General features: G+C 40.7%; 1 protein-coding gene across 9 annotated transcripts in view; it reads right to left on the reverse strand.

Annotated features, from left to right (window-relative positions):
* Window positions 1-22,305, reverse strand: part of SNRPE (small nuclear ribonucleoprotein polypeptide E) — a 141,851-nt gene that overhangs the window by 38,173 nt on the left and 81,373 nt on the right. Inside the window, exon 6 of one of the 9 annotated variants that reach the window (XM_027074780.2) lies at window positions 3,487-3,713. The exons of the other annotated variants lie outside the window; for them this stretch is intronic. Coding sequence (XP_026930581.2) covers window positions 3,584-3,713 — 130 coding nt within the window. The 3' untranslated portion in view covers window positions 3,487-3,583. Of the gene's footprint in view, window positions 1-3,486; window positions 3,714-22,305 lie in introns of those variants that run through there. 9 annotated transcript variants of the gene reach the window in all.

Below are 22,305 nucleotides of genomic sequence, written 5' to 3' on the forward strand. Positions count from 1 at the left end.
CTCCATTCCTTCTCTCCCTCTCCCAAGAGCACCCGAGAAGTCCCAAAGGTGGGACAGCCCTGAGGGAGGGTGAGGTCCAAGGTACCACTCCCTTCCTGGTAACAGCAAGAAAGGGCCCAAGGAATATTTGGACTGCACGGGAAGTCTGAAATGCCTGAAGTGTGTTTCTGCCTCTTTCTAGATCTCCTTTCTTTTTTTTTTTTTAAATAGGTTTTCTGTCCTGTCAAAGGAATAAGGACAGCTCACGCTCCACATCCCCCAAACCCTCTTTCAAGTGCCCAGCATGCACTTCTCTGACCAGGGCACTCGGTTTTCTTCTCCCTCCCTCTCAGCCTGGCGGATCAAAGCGACTTCTGTTTATTTGCACATTCAAATCCAGACTGCCTCCAGTAACCCGATCCAGTCAGGCGCCAGGATGGTGCAAGAAAAGCCCGCCTGCACCCCCTCCCCCATCTAACAGCCCTTTTGGCAGAAGTGGACAAGGAATGGGACAGGGGTCTCCTGGGGTCAGAGTTGGGAGTGGAAGAGGAGCTGTGCAGTGAGAAAAAAACCAGACCGGCCATTCCCTTTAGAATGATCTCTGGTCCTCTCACCTTGATGGCAGGGGGAAACTAAGGCATCAAAAGAGGTTTAGAAACTACAGGAATCAAGCCCTGAGCTTGTCTGCCCACTCCCAGCATATTCAGGTGTCCAACTGCTGTCCTGTGGAGCGATTCCTTCTTAGTTCTGGCCCGGAGAAGGCAGGCCCAGGTAGGACTTAGAGGCTGGGGCTGACTTTGGGTTTCAGGAGCAGTTAATAGAAAGTGCTTTTTCCTCCTACCTCCCCCAACTTCCTGCCTCTAGACAGATGGGGACAGTGATTGGAGAGTCGAGGAAGCTTTTACTTTGGCCGAGAAGGCTGGGAGCAGGGATGTAGCCTGAAGCCAAGGAGGAGGCTCTACCGCACATTGTTCTAGTTCCAAGGACAATGGGAATAGTCTCCAGAGAGTCTTTGTTTCAAAAGCTGGAAATTGGGTAGGGGATTTCCGGAAAGTTTGACTGGAAGCCAAGCTTGGCTGCGAAGTGAGGAGACAGGAGTAGGAGGAAGAGGAGGAGGAAGGGGAAAAGGAAGGGGAGGGGGCAGTCTGGGGTTAGGGGAAACTACCACTAGGCCCTGAGGAAAAATTTGCCCTCCTGGTTTCACTGCTCTCAATCCCAGACTGCTCGCTTTAAAAAAAATTTTTTTAATGTTTATTTATTTTTGAGAGAAAGAGAGAGCGCAAGTGAAGGAGGGGCAGAAAGAGGGGGGAGACGCAGAATTCGGAGCAGGCTCCAGGCTCTGAGCTGTCAGCACAGAAGAGCCCGATGTGGGGCTTGAACTCACAGACTGCGAGATCACGACCTGAGCCAAAGTCGGTCGCCCAACCGCTTAACCCAGGCGCCCCTCAGACTGCTCATTTTGTTCTGATTCTTGCTCCGCCCTTCTTACCTACCCCCCTTTCCTGCCAAAATTAGCCCCAGATTCTTTTTTTTTTTTAATTTTTTTTTTCAACGTTTATTTACTTTTGGGACAGAGAGAGACAGAGCATGAACGGGGGAGGGGCAGAGAGAGAGAGAGGGAGACACAGAATCGGAAACAGGCTCCAGGCTCTGAGCCATCAGCCCAGAGCCCGACGCGGGGCTCGAACTCAAGGACCGCGAGATCGCGACCTGGCTGAAGTCGGACGCTTAACCGACTGCGCCACCCAGGCGCCCCTAGCCCCAGATTCTTAACACTCCTAAGCATAAATAGAAGCCAAAATAATTTGTTCCCGCATTGAGTGTAACAATTGAGTCTGACCCACCTTTGCAACCCTAGCCCATAGCCCCAAGCCCAGAACAACATACAAGCTCAGGAAATATGTGAATAATAAATGAAGAAGTGTTGACTGCTCACCCCCAGAAAGTCACATTGACTATCGCTGGACCTCCAGGAGAGTAGGCATGGGATTGAAAGTTTAAGGTGAGAAAAATCTAAAGATGAGGGGTAGTGAGGATTTGGGGATAGACCGGGCACATGGATGGCACAGAGGGCAAGGTGTAGTTATTGGACAAAAAGGGCACAGCAACGCAAAATGATATTTAGCCCCCAGAACGAAATCCCCTGGCCCAAGTGTCTTTTGTCTTCCAGTTCACCCTATCTTGTCTAGATACCTAGTCTGTATCTTTCAGAAATACAGATGGGATCACATCTTTCCTCTGTGTAAAACCATTTGGTGGCTTCCCCCCCCCCCCCCCCCCCCCCCCGCCTCCAGGCACCTGTGAGTCATGGAAATTGGAACCCTTCAAAGACAGGGGCATGGTGAGCGTTCCTAGTACCCACCACAGGTAACTGGCACCTAGCCAGCACTAAAGCTGCTCAGGGAACACAGAATTCAATTAACTGGCAATTGTGTGAGTTAATTTTGCCAATTCTACAGTGCTCCCTGGATGGTATTTCAGGGTTGGTATAGTCGATGATCTTGACGCTTAATGTTTTATCCATTTTATAGCTATTGACTTGATCTTTGAAAATAGCCAGGGGCCATAAAAATCAAAACATGTATATTTATTTTAAATATGGAGTCATATTGCATCTAACTAGAATATAACGGAGAATCAGGAAGCAAGCTAATGTACATTGTAGAGCAACCAAAAGTGATGGCATAAAGGCAATGTATTCAATTTATCTGAGACAACAAAATCTTTTTCTTGCAGCTAGGAATGGCCAGTGAAATATAAACGGAAGAGGTACAGTGTGTGAAAACTTCTAAAGGGCAGTTGACTCAGGTGGGGAGTATGTAATACGTGTTTGCCCTTCTCATCTCACTCTTTGTCTTGGTTGGAATGTGGTTGTGATGGTTGGAGATCTGGCAACAATCTTGAGACCACGAAGGGAGGGACACTGAGTTTGAAAGCTTGAAGGTTAAGGAAGGCCAAACAGACAAATAAAAAGTGCTTGGGTCTCTGACGACCAACGAGCTACCATACTAGCCTCGAACCGCTTATGAAGGTTAACCTACCAAGTTTGATTACATGGAGTAAAAAAATTTTTATTACATTAAGCCATTTAATATGAGTCTTTATTATTAGGAGTCAGACATAATTCCCATTAATACAGTAGCATGATTTATAGCAATAAAGAAATAAACGTCTATACCATTTCTTTCCGTTGCCGAACGGGTAGAAAAAAGAAAAGGAGTCAGAAGATATCTCCCACTGTGTACTAGAGCGCATGAATAATCCTGTGGATTTTCAAAGTGGAGTTGCAAGCTGAGTTTGGAGGCAGGAGCTAGAGAGAACACAATTGCTCTGCACAAGAAAGCAGGAGGAATAAATCTGAGGTAGCTGAGGAGCAGGTAAGAGGTCAAGCAACATGCAGAAGATTGTTATGGATGCATATATGGACACTAGAATGAAGTGGAATCTGATAGCCTGAAAGAAGAGAAGAGGGAGTTGGAAACCCTAAAAAAGGACACAGAACTAAAAAAAAAAAACACAGAAGTTTATTAATGATTCCTAGGGTAAATCCAAATAGTTCTGTAAGCTGCATCAGATGCCTGAGGGGCACCAGGCTTTTGCAGCATTATACAAAAATGGACAACTCAGAGTGACAAGTACATCTCGTCAAAGCAAGTCCTCTCCATTTAGTAATGCAGGAGCCAATTTCTGGGTCAAGACAGCAGGTGGAGCAGACGCTGAAGCCTCCTCCTTCTCTGAATACATAAAATGCGGGAGAAAATAGATTTAAAAACTCATAGCCACACTTGAAAACAAGAAGGAGAAACATTAAAAGCTACCAAAGAGGGAAGACAGATTATGTACCAAGAAACAAGAATCAGATTGATATCAGACTTTCTCTTATGTAACAACAGATGCCAAAAGATAAGGGAATAAAATCTCCAAAATGGTGAAATAAAATAATGGTAAATGTAAAATTCTATGCCCAGCGAGACTAGTATTCCAGAGTAAGGGTAAAAAAAAGACATCTTCAGGCATGCAAGGACTCAGAAATTTTAGGAATCACAGACTTGCACTGAAAGAACTGTTTCAACAAGAAAAGTGAATCAAGACACAATGTGGGATGCAAAGTTCAACAGAAGATCTTACATATATCCCTGTGTAATAAAAGGGAAGTACATAAGTAAGTGATGCTATGGTAACAAACAACAGACTCAACCCCCAAAAGCTTATCATCACAAAGGTGTGTTTCTTGCTTATGTCAGCTCAGTTGTGGGTTGGCCAATATTCTGCTCTATATGTCTTCTTATTCTTGGATTTAAGTGGATGCAAAAACTTCTATTGGGAAGAAGCTGTTTTCCTCGCAGAAGGAAAAGAAAAGTGGAAAGCCATGGCTCTTGAAGCATCAGTTAGGAAGTAGCAAATAGTCTTGACTCACAAAACATGTCAGGTGGCTAAGCCTGCCGTCAATGGGATGTGTCCTGAAAATCACATGGCAATGGGAGGGGATATGTAGAATTATTAAAGGGATGGTTAGAACTTGGAACTCATCTCAACATGTTAGCATCTCAACAAAGAACAATAAAATTGTAGAGAAGTGACAAGATAAAGGAAAATGAGTTTAAGCTTTTAGGGGGTGGCAAACTGGAAAGGTGAATATAGGGGAGTAAAATAGTAGAAGATAATAGTTTTTATCAGTAAGTTTTGTTTGCAGACCCATGTCAGTGCTGACTTTCCTTCTTCATGGCCATAGAACTCCCCCAGAAAACTTCTCTTTATAGCAATCCTCATTTCCCAGAAGTTTCTGCCTTCAGTTAGATAGGGAAGGCTATGAGAAGGCTTCTTTCTATAACTATTGATTCTCATTTGCCTGAAGCTCTAAATCATTCTTATGCCAAAATGGCATATTTTGGGATGGCATATTCTAATCCTTTACAGGAGCATTTACTCATATCACTGGTAGTACCCTCCCCCCCTCCCCCCCCCAAGATCTAATGTGGTTTAGAAAAACCAAAATGGATGAGATGATAGAACTTTGGGGCTCAAAGAAATAAAACTTATGCACATGTCCCAAGGAATCCAGATATCTGGTGCTTCATTGTGTGTGACTATGTCTCTGAGTGCCATATAACTAAATAATTAAATATAAAACCTCATTTTATTTACTTTTTTATTATTTTTTTATTTTTTTAATGTTTATTTTTGAAGGAGAGAGAGAGACAGTGTGAGTGGGGGAGGAGCAGAGAGAGAGAGAGAGAGAGAGAGAGAGAGAGAGAGAGAGGGGCACAGAATCTGAAGCAGGCTCCAGGCTCTGAGCTGTCAGCACAGAGCCCAATGCAGGGCTAGAACCCACAAACCATGAGATCATGACCTGAGCCGAAGTCGGATGCTTAACCGACTGAGCCACCCAGGCGCCCCTAAAACCTCATTTAAAAAAACGAAAAGGCACAAAATACTGAGCACATAAAAATACTGGACAATGAGAGAATCATAAAGAAATGTGCTTTCCAACAACTCAAGGTTTTTTTAGTTATCAGAAAAAAAATTGTGAAAGATTTTGAAATGGATCAAAAAATTGCTGGATGTCTTCAATGGAAATCTATGCATTGTATACAGTGCACCATTCTAAATTACCTGGTTCTATGGGGATTTTCACTTTCCATCATCTTTGAGCTATTTTACAATACTGTAAGTTGTAGATAACATAGCAATGCAAATAATTCTGTTTTATACACCTGCAAAATGAATCCCGTATACTCAGGAAAAAGAAAACTGATTTCTTTCCCTTCACACTCTTCACCAAACAACAACTAGTTTTGCAACTATTTGTAGGTTGATTTTATGACTACATATATGTATTGTCTTTGAATTCTCTTTTGAACTGGTTGAAACATCTTACTTATTCCCTCATTAATTAATGAGTCAAATATCTTTGATGTGTTCATTTTATATCTGTATGGGCATCATATCATGATCTTTTTTTTTCTAATTACATGTTCACACGAATATTCCACAAAACTTCAGTGGAACACTTACTGGGTATCAGCCTCTGATGCCATACGTTCTTGCAAACATATGTTATAAGACAATATTTTGAATACATGATTTGTTCCTGACTCATATCTTGTTTGACCCAAATATGTTCTGGGACAGTGGGACCACTGTCTTTTGTAGGACTGTGGATGGAAACCCAGGAGACAAGGCATGCTGGAGGAGAAGGAGGAGGCAGACGTGTAGAGGGCCCACAGCTTTGGTTCCTGGCTGCTGCCTGCTTCCTGACTCTTTCAGCAACTTTTGATTTCTAAAAATTATCCAGAATTTTTCCAATAAATTCCCTTTTTTGATTTACCTCATATGAGCAGACAACTTTAATCAAAAGGAAGTGACGTCAAGAAGGAGAGTATAGGGGCACCTGGGTGGCTCAGTTGGTTAAGTGTTTATTTAACTCTTGATCTTGGTTCAGGTCACGATCTCATGGTTCATGGATCAAGCCCCATGACAGGCTTGGGATTCTCTTTCTCTTTCTCTCTCTGCCCCTCCCTGATTCGTGCTGTCTCTTTCACTCTTTCAAAATAAAGAAATTAACTTAAAAACAAAAATAGAGGGGTGCCTGTGTCCGACTTTGGCTCAGGTCATGATCTCACGGTTCATGAGTTCGAGCCCCGTGTCAGGGTCTGTGCTGACAGCTCAGAGCCTGGAGCCTACTTCATATTCTGGGTCTCCCCCCGCCCCCGCCCTCTCCTGCTCATGCTGTCTCTCAAAAATAAATAAACATTAAAAATTTTTAAAAATATTCCTAGACATATTATTAAAAAAAAAAAACCAAAAAAATAAAAAAAGAAGGAGAGCATAAAACCATTACCCTGGTTAAATCCAAGTCTCTGTCTATCCTGTCTAGAGAAAAACACCCAGCCTCACTGACCTGTTCTCACTTTAAGTTTGTGACGGTCATTCTCTGAGTTTTCATGCTGTCCAGCATTCATCCTTTATCTCCCTCCTCTGCTCCTTCTCCCGGTCTCTCTTCTGTCCTCATACCCCTGCCCATACCTCCTCCCATATCCTCACCCTGGCAATAAACCTGGCTTTCTCCTCACTGAGAAAACTGAAACTGTTATAAGAAAACTACAGATTCTCACGACTCCCACCCAAACAGCTTCCAGGGTGCCATGAAGTCTTTGTTTCCTTTCAACCTCACATACTCCTTCCCCATCACCTTTGCCAGACACTCTCTTCTAGACCACTCCATCTGTGTTATCCGACACATCAGCAGCTAGCCTCAGGTGGCCATAGCATACTAGAAATGTGGCGAGCCTGAATTGCAATGTGTTCAACACATACAAGGTTTCAAAGACTTACGAGGAAAAAAGGAATATAAAATATTTCGTTAATTTTTATAGCGATTGCATGTTGAAATGATAACACTTTGGATATCTTAGGTTAAATAAAATGTTGTTTCAAATTAATTTCACCTATTTCTTTTTTGTCTCTTTTTTTTAATGTGGCTATAACTTAAAATTAATGTGGCTCACATGATATTCCCTTTTTGTTTATTTTTGAGAGAGAGAGAGAGACAAAGAGAGAATGGGCAGGGGAGGGGCAATGAGATAGGGGGACAGAGGATCTGAAGCGGGCTCTGTGCTGACAGCAGAGAGCCTGATGTGGGGCTCGAACTCACAAATGTGAGATCATGACCTGAGTGGAAGTCTGGCTTAACTGACTGAGCCACTTAGGTGCCCCAAGACTCATATGATATTTCTATTGTCAGCACTACTCTAAATGTTGGAGTGCCCTAGAGCTCAGCCTTTGATGGTCTTTTTTTTTTTTTTTTAAGATTTTATTTTTTTTAAGTTTATTTATCTTTGGCTGTCAGCACAGAGTCTGATGCAAGGATCAAACTCACAAATCATGAGATCATAACCTGAGCCGAGGTCATGTGTTTAACTGACTAACCCATCCAGGCACCCCTAAAGATTTTATTTTTTAGCAATCTCTACACCCAACATGGGGTTCGAACTTACAACCCCGAGGTTGAATCGCAGGGTCCACCAACTGAGCCAGTCAGGCATTCCATCGTTTATTCTTTCTCTACTCTCACTCTCTCATTCAGTTTTACAACTTTAAATACTTTATACAAGCCAGCAACTCACAGACCTGTGTATCCAACTGTCTGCTCACATTCCCCACTTAGAAGTCTGATACACATCTCAAGCTCCCTCCACCCCTGGCCTTCCCCATCTCAGTGGATGGCAACTCTATTGTTCAGGAGAAAATCTTGGACTCATCTTTACTCTTTTTCTTTCAAATGACATAGCCATTTCTTCCTGTGGGCTTATATTCAAAGTATATCAGGAGTCCATTTTTCACTATAATGGGGTTCAGGACATGCTATCCTAAAATATGATCCTTGGCATACTGAATATTTCAAGCTGAAGGAGTCTAAGGAAACGGCAGAAGGAGGAAGATTATTGACCTTCCCCCTGCCCTCTTGCTTTTAGCAGGTCATAAGACCCTCATGTGAGAGGTGCCCTCCCTATAACCAGAGGAAAAGAATAACCCCATCTCCAACCAAATTAACAAGCCTTGCTGTTTCCCCCACTTTACTATTTTTAGTTCATACTCTTTCTCCTATTGTATCTTTCCATGACTTTCCATCGCATCAAACCTAGCACTAAAAACACTCGGGTTTAACCATTTTGGGGGTGTCTTCATTTCCTTATGAAGGGTCTTGTGTCACGTAAAATAAATATGTATGCTTTTCTCCTGTTAATCTTTATCAGTTTAATTTTCAGACTCAACCAGGGACCTCGAGAAAGTCAAGGAAAACGTTTCCTCCCCTCCAACTATATTCCCTTCTACCACTATTACCTCTGGCCTGGATTACTGGCACAGGAAGGAACAGGTCTCCCTATTGGATGCTAATAGGTCTCTTAGCTTCTACCTCTGTGTTGGTAGAGTCTGTTCTCAACAGTGTCTGAGGAATCCTTTCAAACCTTAAATCAGTGCTCCTCTGTTAAAAGTCCTGCCATGTTACTCAGAGCAAAAACCAAAGTCTTCACAACGGCTAAAGGCCCTACTTGTTCTGACCCCCCATCACATCTCTGGCTTTATCTCCTACTACTCCCATTCACCCTCCTCCAGCCACACAGCTATTCTTAAGATGCCAGGCAGGTTCCTGCCTTAAGACCTTAGAATTAGTTGCTTCCTCTGCCCGGAATGCCCGGCTCTTAGATATTCACATGACTGAATATATAATTCCCTGCCTTCGACTGTTGTTCGGATGTCACATGCTAAAGGTTCCTTCTCTGTTTAAAACTGCAGTCTCTACCTCCCCTTCTCCTTACTCCCATTTACTTTTACTTTTCTCCAAAGTACTTACTTATCACGTTGCAATATCCTATACAATTTGCCTATTTATTACATTTAATGTGATCCCACCCACCATCCATACCACTAGGGTGGAAGCTCCTCTACGGCAAGGAACTTGTCCTCCTGTGTTTCCTAATGCATTCCGCTCACAACAGTGGCACATAGTAGACACTCAATACATATATGTGGAATGAATGTTAAGCTAATCAGAGTAGGCTGATACAATGAGACAAATTCCAGTTCAGGGTGGCCAAGCTGGAAGCTTGGAAAGAAAAGCAAAACCACAGATCAGATTCTGAAATTCAGATCGATACATCAATGACTCGCCAGGCCCCAAAGCAGCCAACCAAATGCACAGACTGGGAGAGGACGATACACTCGCTTGGGAAAGAGTGGAATCTTGAGAATCTCACTAGGAATATAGGGAAAACATTGAGAATTCCTGGAACCCTGACCCTGCCCTGCAAATAGCCTCTTTTCATGCATATCTTTGCTGAAAGAGGGCTGCCATTCCAAGACTGAAGATGGAATGTAGTTGGGGAACATGGGCAACATTCTTCGGGAGATTAGAGAAGATAGGTTCATTGCGACTCCTTTCTACCTCTTTGTTTTGGGTCTATGCCTGGAGGCTAAGGCCATTAAAGCAGAAAACAATTGGGGATGCGAAGAAATGGAAGACCAGCAGTCCTGGCCCAGGCCTGATTTTTCAGTTCAATAGGGATGGAGGTTGACAAGGCAAGACTCAGCAATGTTATGGACATTCCTTCATCCATAAACAAATATTTATTGAGTTCCTTTCATGTATCAGACACATTCTTGGCCTTGAGGAAACAGTGGTGATTAATATAAGGTCTCTGTTTTCATGGAGCTTATGTTCTGGTCGGGGAAATAGAAAATAATGAAATGAAAAACAACTAAGATAATTTCAGATCATGGTACTGGGTAGGCACTAAGAAGAAAATAAAAATGGAAATGTGGTGGGGACTGGGCTGCGTTAGACAGGGCGGTCAGTAAAGACCTCTCAGAGAAGGTAAGATTTAAAAAATTGTTTTTAATGTTTTATTTTATATTTGAGAGTGAGTGAGAGAGAGTAGAGGAGGAGCAGAGAGCCGGAGACAGAACCTGAAGCAGGCACCAGGCTCTGAGCTGTCAGTACAGAGCTCGACCTGGGGGCTTGAACTCACAGTGAGTTCATGACCTGAGCCCAAGTCGGACACGAAACCAAAGGAGCCACCCAGGGGCCCCAAGAAGGTAAGATTTTATCTGAGAGCTGGATGATGAAAAGGAGTCAGTCATGCAAAGAACATTCAGGCAGACAGAAGAGCAAGCACCGACCGAGGCCCTGGGTTGGAAAGGATGAGCAGAGGAAGCCTGTGTGACTCAAGCGTAGGGAGAGTGAGTAGAAAAGGAATAGAAGATGAAGCTGAAAAGATACGGGGGTGCCTGGGTGACTCAGTCGGTTGAGCGACTGATTGGGCTCAGGTCATGATCTCACGGTTTGTGAGTTCGAGCCCCTTGTTAGGCTGGCTCTGTGCGGACAGCTCAGAGCCTGGAGCCTGCTTCCGATTCTGTGTCTCCCCCATCTCTCGGTTCCTCCCCTGCTCGTTCTCTGTCTCTCTCTGTCTCCCAAAGATAAATAAACGTTAAAAAAAGTTAAAAGAAAAGAAAAGAAAAGAAAAGAAAAGAAAAGAAAAGAAAAGAAAAGAAAAGAAAAGATACGGATGAGGTCAGACCGTGCAGTGAACAGACACCAACAGTTATAAAGGAGTGAATATTATATTCTGATTTTAATTTTATGAATAGTACTATAAACTGTAGAGATAATTTAAAAAACTAGCTCAATAGTTCAGGTGAAAGATTATCACAGCTTAAACAACTGCAGTGATGACTGTGATAGAAATAAAAAGACATCAATGGATTCAAGAGATATCAGATATTCTGGAGTATAAAGAACAAAATGCACTGGACAATTAACCAAAGTAATTTCTATTTGACAGAGAAAAGTAGGAGGTGGATAATTACGTACTATTGGTCACACAGCAGCATTTACACACTTCTCGACCCAAAGATAAAGTCTTTCTGTAGCATATAAAAACAAGGAGCGTATGAACTTAAATTATACTTAGTAATCATTATTTCAGTATTTTATCTTGGAAATGATCTGGATGTCTAATGAATATCCATTAAGTAACTCAATTTACTGTTCAAGGTTTTAATTTCCTGAAGATCTTGAAAACTAACTTCAAATTAATTATTGCTAAAATAAAGTTTGTTAGGATAATTATTCTATTTAGTTAAACACAAACTTACACTTTCGGTAATCTTAAACATTAAGTAGAAGTAATGCTAGCTTATTGGATCAGTAAACCAATTAAGTTTAAGAACATATCTAAGTAGAATAAAAATGCACACTAATATTTTACTTAATGTCTGTAACTCGGAGAAAGAAAGGTATTTTTATTAAACCAAAATTATTAAACTAGTTTTGTTTGTCAGAGATTTATTTCAATTATGTTAGCTTGAATTCTTAAAATGGTTTAGTTTCTATAAAAATGCCCTTTTTTCTCACATTGAAAGTATTAGAGGCTCAGGATGCCTGGCTCAGTGAGTACAGTATTTCACTCTTGACCTCTTGGTTGTAAGTTTGAGTGAGTCCCATGCTGGGTGTAGAGAGTACTTGAAAATAAAATCTTAAAAAAATTCAAAAAAGTATTACTTTCTGGGAATTTTTTTAATGCTTCATTTATGCAAGTGCGTATTGATCTCTAAGCCAATCAAAATGGCACTCCTCTAACAGATTTTATCATCTAATTTGGTAATACCATCTGAAGGTAGGGAAACATTACACATTCACGCAATGAGAGGTGAAGAGTTTCCTGAATTATGGTCATATAAACATATGTACACGCTGAAAGACAAAGTTTAAACTTTCAACTGTGGGTCAAGGGTAACTAAGAAGTGGGTCACACAGCTACAAAGTGGTTGAGCCAGGACTCCCAAAGGATTAAGCGGTCAAATTGAGCACTTGAAGTAGTTATGCGTTACAGTAATGGAAGAAAACAGTGAAGAGACAATAAAGATTTCCCCTTAGGAAAAGACAATGAAGGAAACTTCCACAACAGCTTCAGACATGGGTCACCAGTCAAGCATATGCCAGGTCCTGCTGGACAGGGATACTGAGGTGAAAGTATCATCTACAATCTCAGTGGTATTAGGTCAAGTATTTGTTTCCTTGATTCGAAATTGGGTTTGAGTTTCCTGGTCAAATAATTAAATGGCCACAAATTCTGTTCTCTGAGAGACTACACTTTCTCCCATTCTCTGCAGACCATGCTTGGTGACCTGCTACCTATACGTATTAGTAGCTTTTGGATGGTAGTGTCCAGCCAATGGTTCCAAAACTGCAAAAACAATACCTCCTTCTTCCAAGAACCACTTTTGACCAACTATTCTCAAAGCTAGTCAAACTTCAGGCTGACTTCTTAGGCTAGGCTAAATCTCGACAAAATCTCCACGTTTCTTCCTCAAGACAGAACATCCTTTCGGAATGGTTCTCATGCTGCAGCACTGTGAAGGATGTCTTGTGCTTCATTCAGTGTTTTGATTAATCTTCTTCCAGTTTCTGGTGCTGGGACTGGGACCCTCTGCTACTCAGCCTGATCAATAAAGTAGAAACTTTTGCTATCTCCCCTCCCGGGAGTCTCAGTGATTGCACAGCTGAGTATGTCCTGCTCCTGATAAATGCATCACTCTCTTCTCTTGAGCATCACCTCTCTCTCTTTTTTTAAAAATTTTTTTAAATGTTTATTTATTTTTAGAGAGAGACAGAGTGCGAGCAGGGGAGGGGCAGAGAGGGAGGGAGACACAGAACCCGAAGCAGGCTCCAGGCTCCAAGCTGTCAGCACGGAGCCCGACACGGGGCTCGAACCCACAAACTGTGAGATCATGACCTGAGCCGAAGTTGGACACTTAACCGACTGAGCCACCCAGCACCCCGAGCATCACCTCTTTATTGTCCTTGATATAAGCTTCTAGATTTGAATTGTTTTGCATCATTCAGGGCTCTTACAGACAAGGTATGACTGGGATTCTCTGGGCTAATTATTGTCTCTTGTTTGTTTGTTCTCATCATTTGAATATGGGCAATCAGTTATTCAGCGAACTTCCAGGTCATTGTCCTACTTCTTACGTGTACAGACATTATAGTGCCAATAGCACCAAATTAGTTCCCTTAAAGACTTTTAGAAAAAGGCTAATAAAAATCCAGAGTACCTAAAAGTCTAGTACCTAAGAATCCAGACTCTTCTGACCAACTCCAGACAGGCCTCTCTTTTGATCACCTTCCTGTACCTTTACCCCCTTCTCTTTGCTCTGCCTTTCGCTATCTTCCTTCTGTACCATCCCTGGGACCCCCTCTCTTTCCTTTACTGCTCTTTTCTAAACACATTCCTCTCACTGACAGTATCTCCTCATGCTGGCTCATAATAAAGTATGACTGAAAATCATTCCCCATATCAGTGGATTTACACACCTAAACCTTGGCCAAAGTCAAATTTACATCAAATCTAGTTAAAGACTGGACTAACTGGGGCGCCTGGGTGGCTCAGTTGGTTAAGCGTCCAACTTTGGCTCAGGTCATGATCTCACGGTTCGTGAGTTTGAGTCCCACGTCGGGCTCTGTGCTGACAGCTCAGAGCCTACAGCCTGCTTCGAAATCTGTGTGTCCTTCTCTCTCACTCTCTGCCCTTCCCCTGCTCATGCTCTGTCTCTGTCTCTCTCTCTCAAAAATAAACATAAAAAAAAAAAAAAAGACTGGACTTTCACCAAAAAAAAAAAAAAAAAAAAAAATTAAAATTCACCAAACATTTTAGGATTATTCAAAAAAAATTTATAGTCTGGTTAAACCATATTGTTCTGGAACCTAGAGATGAAAAAGTTGGATAGAAAATGCAGGCTGGACTCACAACCGAATTATGTTAAATACTATACACATCAAAATTTAAGCATAGATGGATATTTAAACATATAAAAATAAGATAAAATATCTTAGTGACTTTCCATGAAGTCTTTCCTGTAAAAGGGTAAAGTAAAAAATTGGTCAAAAGTCAAGTGTGTAAACAGAAAGAGAATAAATCCATCCTAATTTCAGAAACCACTTAACCATCACCTTCCAGGAACATTGTAGTCCTGATAAGCCTAATGATATCACAGCTGCCTTATGTAATTTCTTTGTTGATGGCATAAGCTAAGGAGGCAAATTTAGTTTAAAAAACAGAAGATGGGGGCACCTGGCTGACTCAGTTGGTAAGGCATATGACTATCTCAGGGTCGTGAGTTCAAGCCCCACACGGGGAGTACAGTTTAGTTGAAGAAGAAGAAGAAGAAGAAGAAGAAGAAGAAGAAGAAGAAGAAGAAGGCGGCGGAGGGGGAGGGGGAGGGGGAGGGGGAGGGGGGAGGGGGAGGGGGAGAAGAAGAAGAAGAAGAAGAAGAAGAAGGAGAAGGAGGAGGAGGAGGAGGAGGAGGAGGAGGGGGAGGGGGAGGGGGAGAAGAAGAAGAAGAAGAAGAAGAAGAAGAAGAAGAAGAAGAAGAAGAAGAAGAAGGAGAAGAAGAAGAAGAAGAAGAAGAAGAAGAAGAAGAAGAAGAAGAAGAAGAAAGCATCACCCTTCTCTAAATGACAAGATCTTTTAGACCCCTATGAAGATACTTTGACTTGAGAAAAAAAAAATATATGTATACATATCAAATTAATAGCTCTTTAGATTAAGTAACTAGATAGAACTAGAACAAGGACACCTTTATGTTTGGTCCAGACAAAGACACCTGTCGATATTGCAAGCAAAGGGGGCAGTGGAAGGACAGCTGCTCTGCTTTAGCTTGGAAGATAGGATCTAAAGGACAAAGGACAGAGTTTGGCTGACAAAATGGCATCTCTCTATTGAGTAGCTGCTCTGGTCTGCCCACAATTGCCCATTTTTAAAAAATGTTTATTTATTTATTTTGAGAGAGAGGGAGCATGCATGCGTGGGAGAAAGGCAGAGAGAAAGGGAGAGACAGAAAGTCCCAAGCAGGCTCTGTGATGTCAGCACAAAGCCCTACGAGGGGCTCGAACCCATGAACCATGAGATCATGACCTGAGCTGAAATCAAGAGTCAGTCCCTTAATGCACTGAGCCACCCAGGTGCTGCCCCCCCCCCGACTTTTTTTTAGAGAGAAAGCATGAATGGGGAAGGGGCAGAGGGAGAGGGAGAAATTGCCCGCAATTGCCCTTAACACAAAAGAGAGAGAGATTTCCATGTAGCTGCAAAACCAGAATGTTTTATTTCTACCATAAACCCTACAACTTTTCTATAATTCCCTTCCTTGGAGTAACAAAAAGTTTTCAGTGGTAGGAAACTCAAATACACCTTAGACTGTGGCCAATAACTTTACGATGGCAAAGATTAATTATCAACTGCCTGATGCCTCCTCTACTAACATGTCAGACCTTGAACCAAGCCCTGATAGCCTCCAGGCCAAAGATAATTCAAGTGTGGAACACATAAAGAAGGCTGAATTCTTAAAGGTTTCAATTGATCCAGCTACGTTCTTCCAAAATTAACCCAAAACCTACTACAAAAATAAGGATATTAGTGGTCTTTAGAACATAATATTCTATATACCTCCAGAAAAGGCACATTATTCTTTGTACCAGTTCTTGTTTTATCCCCATTCTGCCCACCTAAAAGGCCAATAGGCTCATGGCCAATATGTACAAGATATAATAGCCACTAACAAGATATAATAGCCACTAACAAAATTGTGCTTCCTCATTTCCCAATAATCCTCAACCGCAAGTCCATTTTATCCTCAATCCAAGACAGCTTCTTACTCCACAGTGGTAAATCTGTATCTCAAATTCTTTACAACACTTAACAACCAAACACTGTATTTATTTGTATTCATTTGGGAAAACCAACAAAACACATGAACAATTATACCCCAAGGACTTATGCCCTCTTATTTTTTCCAAATACTCGAACATAACCTGAGAGAGATCCAATTTTCCTAGGACTCCGTTCTTACACAACATGATGAACTTCTCCCAAAGGAGAGCCTTGTAAAATTGATTCCCTCCATCTGCAGACAGTGTGGATGTACAGGGGACACAATGTCTCCAAGAATAAACTCCAATTTGATCAGATCCAAGAGCATTATTTAGGCCATATATCACACAGAGTGAAAAGTCTCTTTCTCCTCATGTATCAGAAGTTATTTGGGACTTGCCCTCACCCAATACCAAATGATAATGTCAAAGATTTCTCAGTCTCATGGGATACTATAGAAAATGGATTTCTAATTTTTCAGAATTGGCTTTTCCTTTATATATTCTTATGATAAGAGCAGAAATACCTGAGCTCTTACCCTGAACAGTCTGTAGAGACTGCATTCTGTAACTTAAAAAACTTCTCAAAATCTTTCTATCTTTGGGGGCACCTGGTTGGTTCAGTCAGTAGAGCATGTGACTCTTGATCACACAGTTGTGAGTTCAAGCCCCACATTAGGCATAAAGTTTAGTTTAAAAAATAAATAAACAAGGGTGGCTGGGTGGCTCAGTTGGCTGAGTGTCTGACTCTTAATTTTGGCTTGGGTCATGATCCCGGGGTTGTGGGATCGAACCCCATGTTGGGCTTTGCACTGAGCATGGAGCCTGCTTGGGATTCTTTCTCTCTCTCCCCCCTCCTCCTCACCCCCCCACCCCGGCCCTCTCTCCTGCTTGTGTGCACTCTCTCTCTCAAATATAAATAAATAAATAAATAAATAAATAAATAAATAAATAAAGTGTACAATTCATTGTAGAGGTATCTCCATGTGGTTTTAATTTATATTTCCTCAATGACTATAGTGATGTTAAGCATCTTTTCATGTGCTTATTAGCCACTTGTGTATCTTCTTTGGAAAAATGTCTATTCAGATCCTTTCAAAAAAATTTAGGGAGAGAGAAAGAGCACATGAGCTGGAGAGAAGGGCAGAGGGAATGAGAGAGATTCTTAATTGGGCTCCATTTTGATGTGGGGCTCTCTCCCATGACCCTGGGACCATGACCTGAACCAAAACCAGGAGTCAGATGCTCAGCTGAATGGGTCACCCAGGTGCCCCACCATTTTTTTTTAAGTAAGCTCTATGCCCTATATGAGGCTTTAACTCATGACCCCAAGATGAAGAGTCACATGCTCTACTGACTAAGCCAGCTAGGTGCCCCAATCCTTTGCCATTTTTGTAAAGATTTTTTTTTTTAATGTTTATTTTTGAGAGAGTGTGAGCGTGGGAGGGGCAGGGAGAGAGGGAGACACAGAATCAGAAGTAGGCTCCAGGCTCTGAGCTGTCAGACAGAACCTGACATGGGCTCGAACCCATGACCTGAACCGAAGTTGGACACCTAACTGACTGAGCCACCCAGGCGCCCCTGCCATTTTTTTAAAATGTTTATTTTTGAGAGAGACAGAGACAGAGACAGAACATGAGCAGGGGGAGGGGAAGAGAGAGGGAGACACAGAATCTGAAGCAAGCTCCAGGCTCTGAGCTGTCAGCACAGAGCCCGATGTGGGTCTCAAATTCATGAATGGTGAGATCATGACATGAGCTGAAGTCAGACGCTTAACAGACTGAGCCACCCAGGCTCCCCAATCTTTGCCATTTTTATTTTTTTTTAATTTTGTTTATTTATTTTCCCTTTACCATTTTTAATTGGGTTATTTGTCTTTTATTAGTGAGGTATAAAAGTTCTTTATATATTCTGGATACAGGTCCTTCATCAGATATATGAGTTGCAAATATTTTCTCACATTCCATGCTTTACCTTTTCATTTCCTTGATGATATTCTCTGAAGCACAAAAGGTTCTAATTTGATGAATTCCAATTATCTATTTTTTCCTTTGTCACTTATATTATTTCCTTTGTCACTAATAACCCATTGTCTAATCCAATGTCAAGATTTATCTATGTTTTCTTCCAAGAATTTTATAATTTTAGTTCTTAGATTTGGCTATGATCCCTCTATTTAGTTAATTTTTGTATATGGTGTGAGGTAAGGGTCCAAATTCATTCTTCTGCATGTAGCTATCTAGTCGTCCCAACACCATTATAATGGAAGTGCCTGACAATCTTTTGATTGCTGAGGCATCCACATCAAAAGACATCCAATTTGAATAAGCATATTGCTAGCTGTATGCCAAAGTTACTAGCAAAACAACCAGACAAGGAATTAGACTGCCTCCACCCATCAAGTTCCCTCTTCCAGAAAGCTCTGGGTAACCAAGATAACTGACCATTTGAGTGACCTTGCTTCCCCTCTCCCATACTTAATTCCCATTCTTTAAATTAACCAATAAAGATCGAACCTACAAAACCCTGGACACCCCACCCTTGGTACCTAATAATGACAGAAGCCCAGATCCTCTCTCTCTCTACCTGCAACCTGTGTGCCCCTTGAGCATGCTATGTACCCTGTAGGACCTGTGAATAATAATTCTTGTTCCCCAAAGTTCCCTGATAGTTTTTGCTAAAGTGGTACCTACAATCATAAGAACACCAAGGGCCATTTAAGCCACACATTTGTCCAGTGGGAGCCACACATTGGTCCCCCCTTCTGTGGGGACTTGCTTTGAGTAATATGGGTTCAGACAAGTGTTTTAGGCATTCCTAGCCAATCACATCAATGTCAATAGGCTAAGACTGACAGAGAGCATTTGTTGAAGACATTATTCTTTTTCCACTGAATGATCTTGGTACGTTTATTACAAACCAATTGGTGGGGTGCATGGGTATCTCAGTTGGTTAAGCATTGACTCTTGATTTTTGGTCAGGTCATGATCTCATGGTTCATGAATTCAAGCCCTGTGTTGGGCTCCACACTCACAGTACGGAGCCTGCTTGTGATTCTCTCTCCCCCCTCTCTCTCTGCCCCCACCCTCAGAATAAAGAAATAACTTAGTTGGTTGTAAATGTATGGACTTATTTCTGGATTCTCAATTCTATTCCACTGATCAATATGTGTACCACAGCCTTAATAACTTTAGCTTTGTAGCAAGTTTTGAAATTGTGAAGTGGTCTTCTAACTTCGTTCTTCTTTTTCAAGATTAATTTGGCTATTTTAGTCCTTTAGTCCTTTGTATTTCCTTTAGGATCACCTTGTGAATGTCTGCACAAAAGGTGGTTGGGGTTTTGATAGGAATTGCATTCAATCTATAGATCAATTTGGGTAGTATTGCCATCTAACAATATTAAATGTCCAGTCTATTGACAAGGAATATCTTCCCATTTACTTAAGTCTTCTCTAATTTCTTTCATTGATGTTTTGTAGTTTTCAGTGTACAAGTCAGACATTCTTTGTTATTCTTTGTATTTTATTCTTTTTGATGCTATTGTAAATGGAAGTGTTTCCTTAATTTTGTTTTTGGACTTTTCACTGCTGGAGTAAAAATACAACTGATTTTTCTATATTGACCTTGTATCAACACACAATTTTGTGGAACTTTTCTTTATTAGTTTGAATAGGTGTGTGTGTGTGTGTGTGTGTGTGTGTGTGTGTGTGTGAATTTCTTAGTATTTTCTTTTTAAAATTTTTTTCAAGCTTTTATTTAAATTCCAGTTTGTTAACATAAAGTGCAATGTTAGTTTCAGGTGTAGAATTTAGTGATTTATCACTTATATACAATACCCAGTGCTCATCATAAGTGCCCTTCCTAATACCCATCATCAATTTAACCCATCCCCCATCCACCTCCCTCTAGTAACCCTCAGTTTGTTTTTATAGTTAAGAAGTATTTTCTATATATAAAATAATATCATCTTTGAATAGAGATAGTTTTACTTTGTAATACAGATGCCATTTATTTATTTATTTATTTATTTATTTATTTATTTATTTATTTATGCCTAATTGTCCTGGCTAGATCCTCTTATATGTCAAATAGTAGTAACTCTACTATTTGTAGAGTGGTGGTCAGAGAAGACATCATGTCTTGTTTATGATTCATTAGTTATTCATCAGTGTGTTATTTAATTTGTCCATATATAGGAGTTTCCTAAATTTCCTTCTATTATTAATTTCCTTCTATTAGTTTCCTAAATTTCATTCCATTGTGGTTGGATAGTATATTTTGTATGATTTCAATACTTTTCAGTTTAATGAGGCTGGGTTTATACTTTAACATATAGTCTATTCTAGAGAATGTTTCATGTGCTCTTGAGAAGAATGTGTATGCTATTGTTTTTGGGTAGAGTGTTTTATAGTGTGTTGTATCTAGTTGCTTTATAGTTTTGTTCAAGTCTTCAATTTCCTTGTTGATCTTTTGCCTAGCTGTTCTATCCATTATTGAAAGTGGGGTATTAAAATTTCTATTATTGCTGAATTGTGAATATCTCCATTCAATTTTGTAAATTAAAAAAAATGTATTTATTTTTTGAGAGAGAGAGAGAGAACCAGGAAGGGGCAGAGAGAGAGGAGAGAGAGAGAATCCTAAGCAGGCACCATGCTGTCAATGCAGAGCCCAATGCAGGGCTTGGATCTCATGAATAGTGAGATCATGACCTGAACTGGACATTAAGAGTTGGACACTTAACTGACTGAGTCACCCAGGCACCCTTCTTTTGCTTTATGTATTTTGAGTCTTGATTGTTATATACCTATATTTATAGTTATTATGTATTCCTGATGGATTAACTATCTTACCATTATAAAATGTCCTTTTAAATCTCCAGTAACAGGTGGGTTTTTGTTTTTGTTTTTTTTCCCCTAAAATCTGTTTTGTCTGGTGTTAGCATAGTTACTCTAGTTATCTTTCAGTTACCATGGTATATCTCTTCCATCCTTTTAAGTTTAACCTCTGTGTGTCTTGGAATCTTGAATATATCTCTCGTAGACAGGTTATAGTTGCATCATTTCTCTTTTTAACACCTCCTGCCAATATATCCTTTTCATGGGAGTATTAAGTCCATGTATATTTAGTGTAGTAATTGATGAGGGAGCATTTATGTCTGCCTTTTTGCCCAAAGGACTCCCTTTACTATTTCTTTTTTCTTTAATTTTTTTTTCTTAAGTGTGTTTATTTATTTTGAGAGGGGGGAGGGGCACCAAGGGGGAGAGAGAATCTCAAGCAGGCTCCATGCTGTCAGCACAGTACCTGACACAGGGCTTAAGCTGAAATCAAGAGTTGGGACACTTAACCTACTTAAGTGTCCCCCTTTAGTATTTCTTATAAAGCAGGTATGCTAGTGACAAATTATATCACTTTTTGTTTATATGGGAATGTCTTAATTTCTGCAGTTTTTTTGAAGGATAGTTGTGCTGGATATAGAATTCTTGGTTGACAATAGCACTTTGAATATGTCATCCCACTTCTTTCTGGTGAGAAACCAGTTGTTACTTATTGAAGATCTCTTGTATATGAGTAGTCACATTTCTCTTGCTGCTTTCAAAATTCTCTCTCTTTGTCTTTGATAGGTTTTCTATGACATACCAAAGTGTGAATGATATTTAGTTTATCTTGAGAATTCATTGAGCTTTTTGCGTGTGCCAACTAATGTTTTCCATCAATTTGTGGCTGTTATTTCTTTGAATATTCTTTCTGCCCATTTTCCCTCTTCTCTCTTTCTGAGACTTTAGTTGTGCTCATGTTGGTTCACTTGATGGCATTCCACAGGTCTCTGAGGCTCAGTTCATTTTCTTCATTCTTTTTTATTTCAATTTTTCAGAATGGAAAATCTCAATTGACCTTTCTCTATGTTCTCTGATTCTTTCTTTTGTCTGTTGAAATCTATGTGAGTCCATCTAGTGAGACACACTTTTCAGTTTCTTTACACATCTCATAATGTTTTGTTGAAACTGGACATTTTAAATCAAGCATTGTGGCAACTTTGTAAATCGGATACTCACTCCCTCCTCAGGATTTGGTTAGTGAGTTTCCTGGACTAACTCTTTCAAATGTGTATTCTTTATTATA

The sequence above is a fragment of the Acinonyx jubatus genome, chromosome E4 (assembly GCF_027475565.1).
Source record: "Acinonyx jubatus isolate Ajub_Pintada_27869175 chromosome E4, VMU_Ajub_asm_v1.0, whole genome shotgun sequence".
In the NCBI taxonomy this organism is placed as follows: domain Eukaryota; kingdom Metazoa; phylum Chordata; class Mammalia; order Carnivora; family Felidae; genus Acinonyx; species Acinonyx jubatus.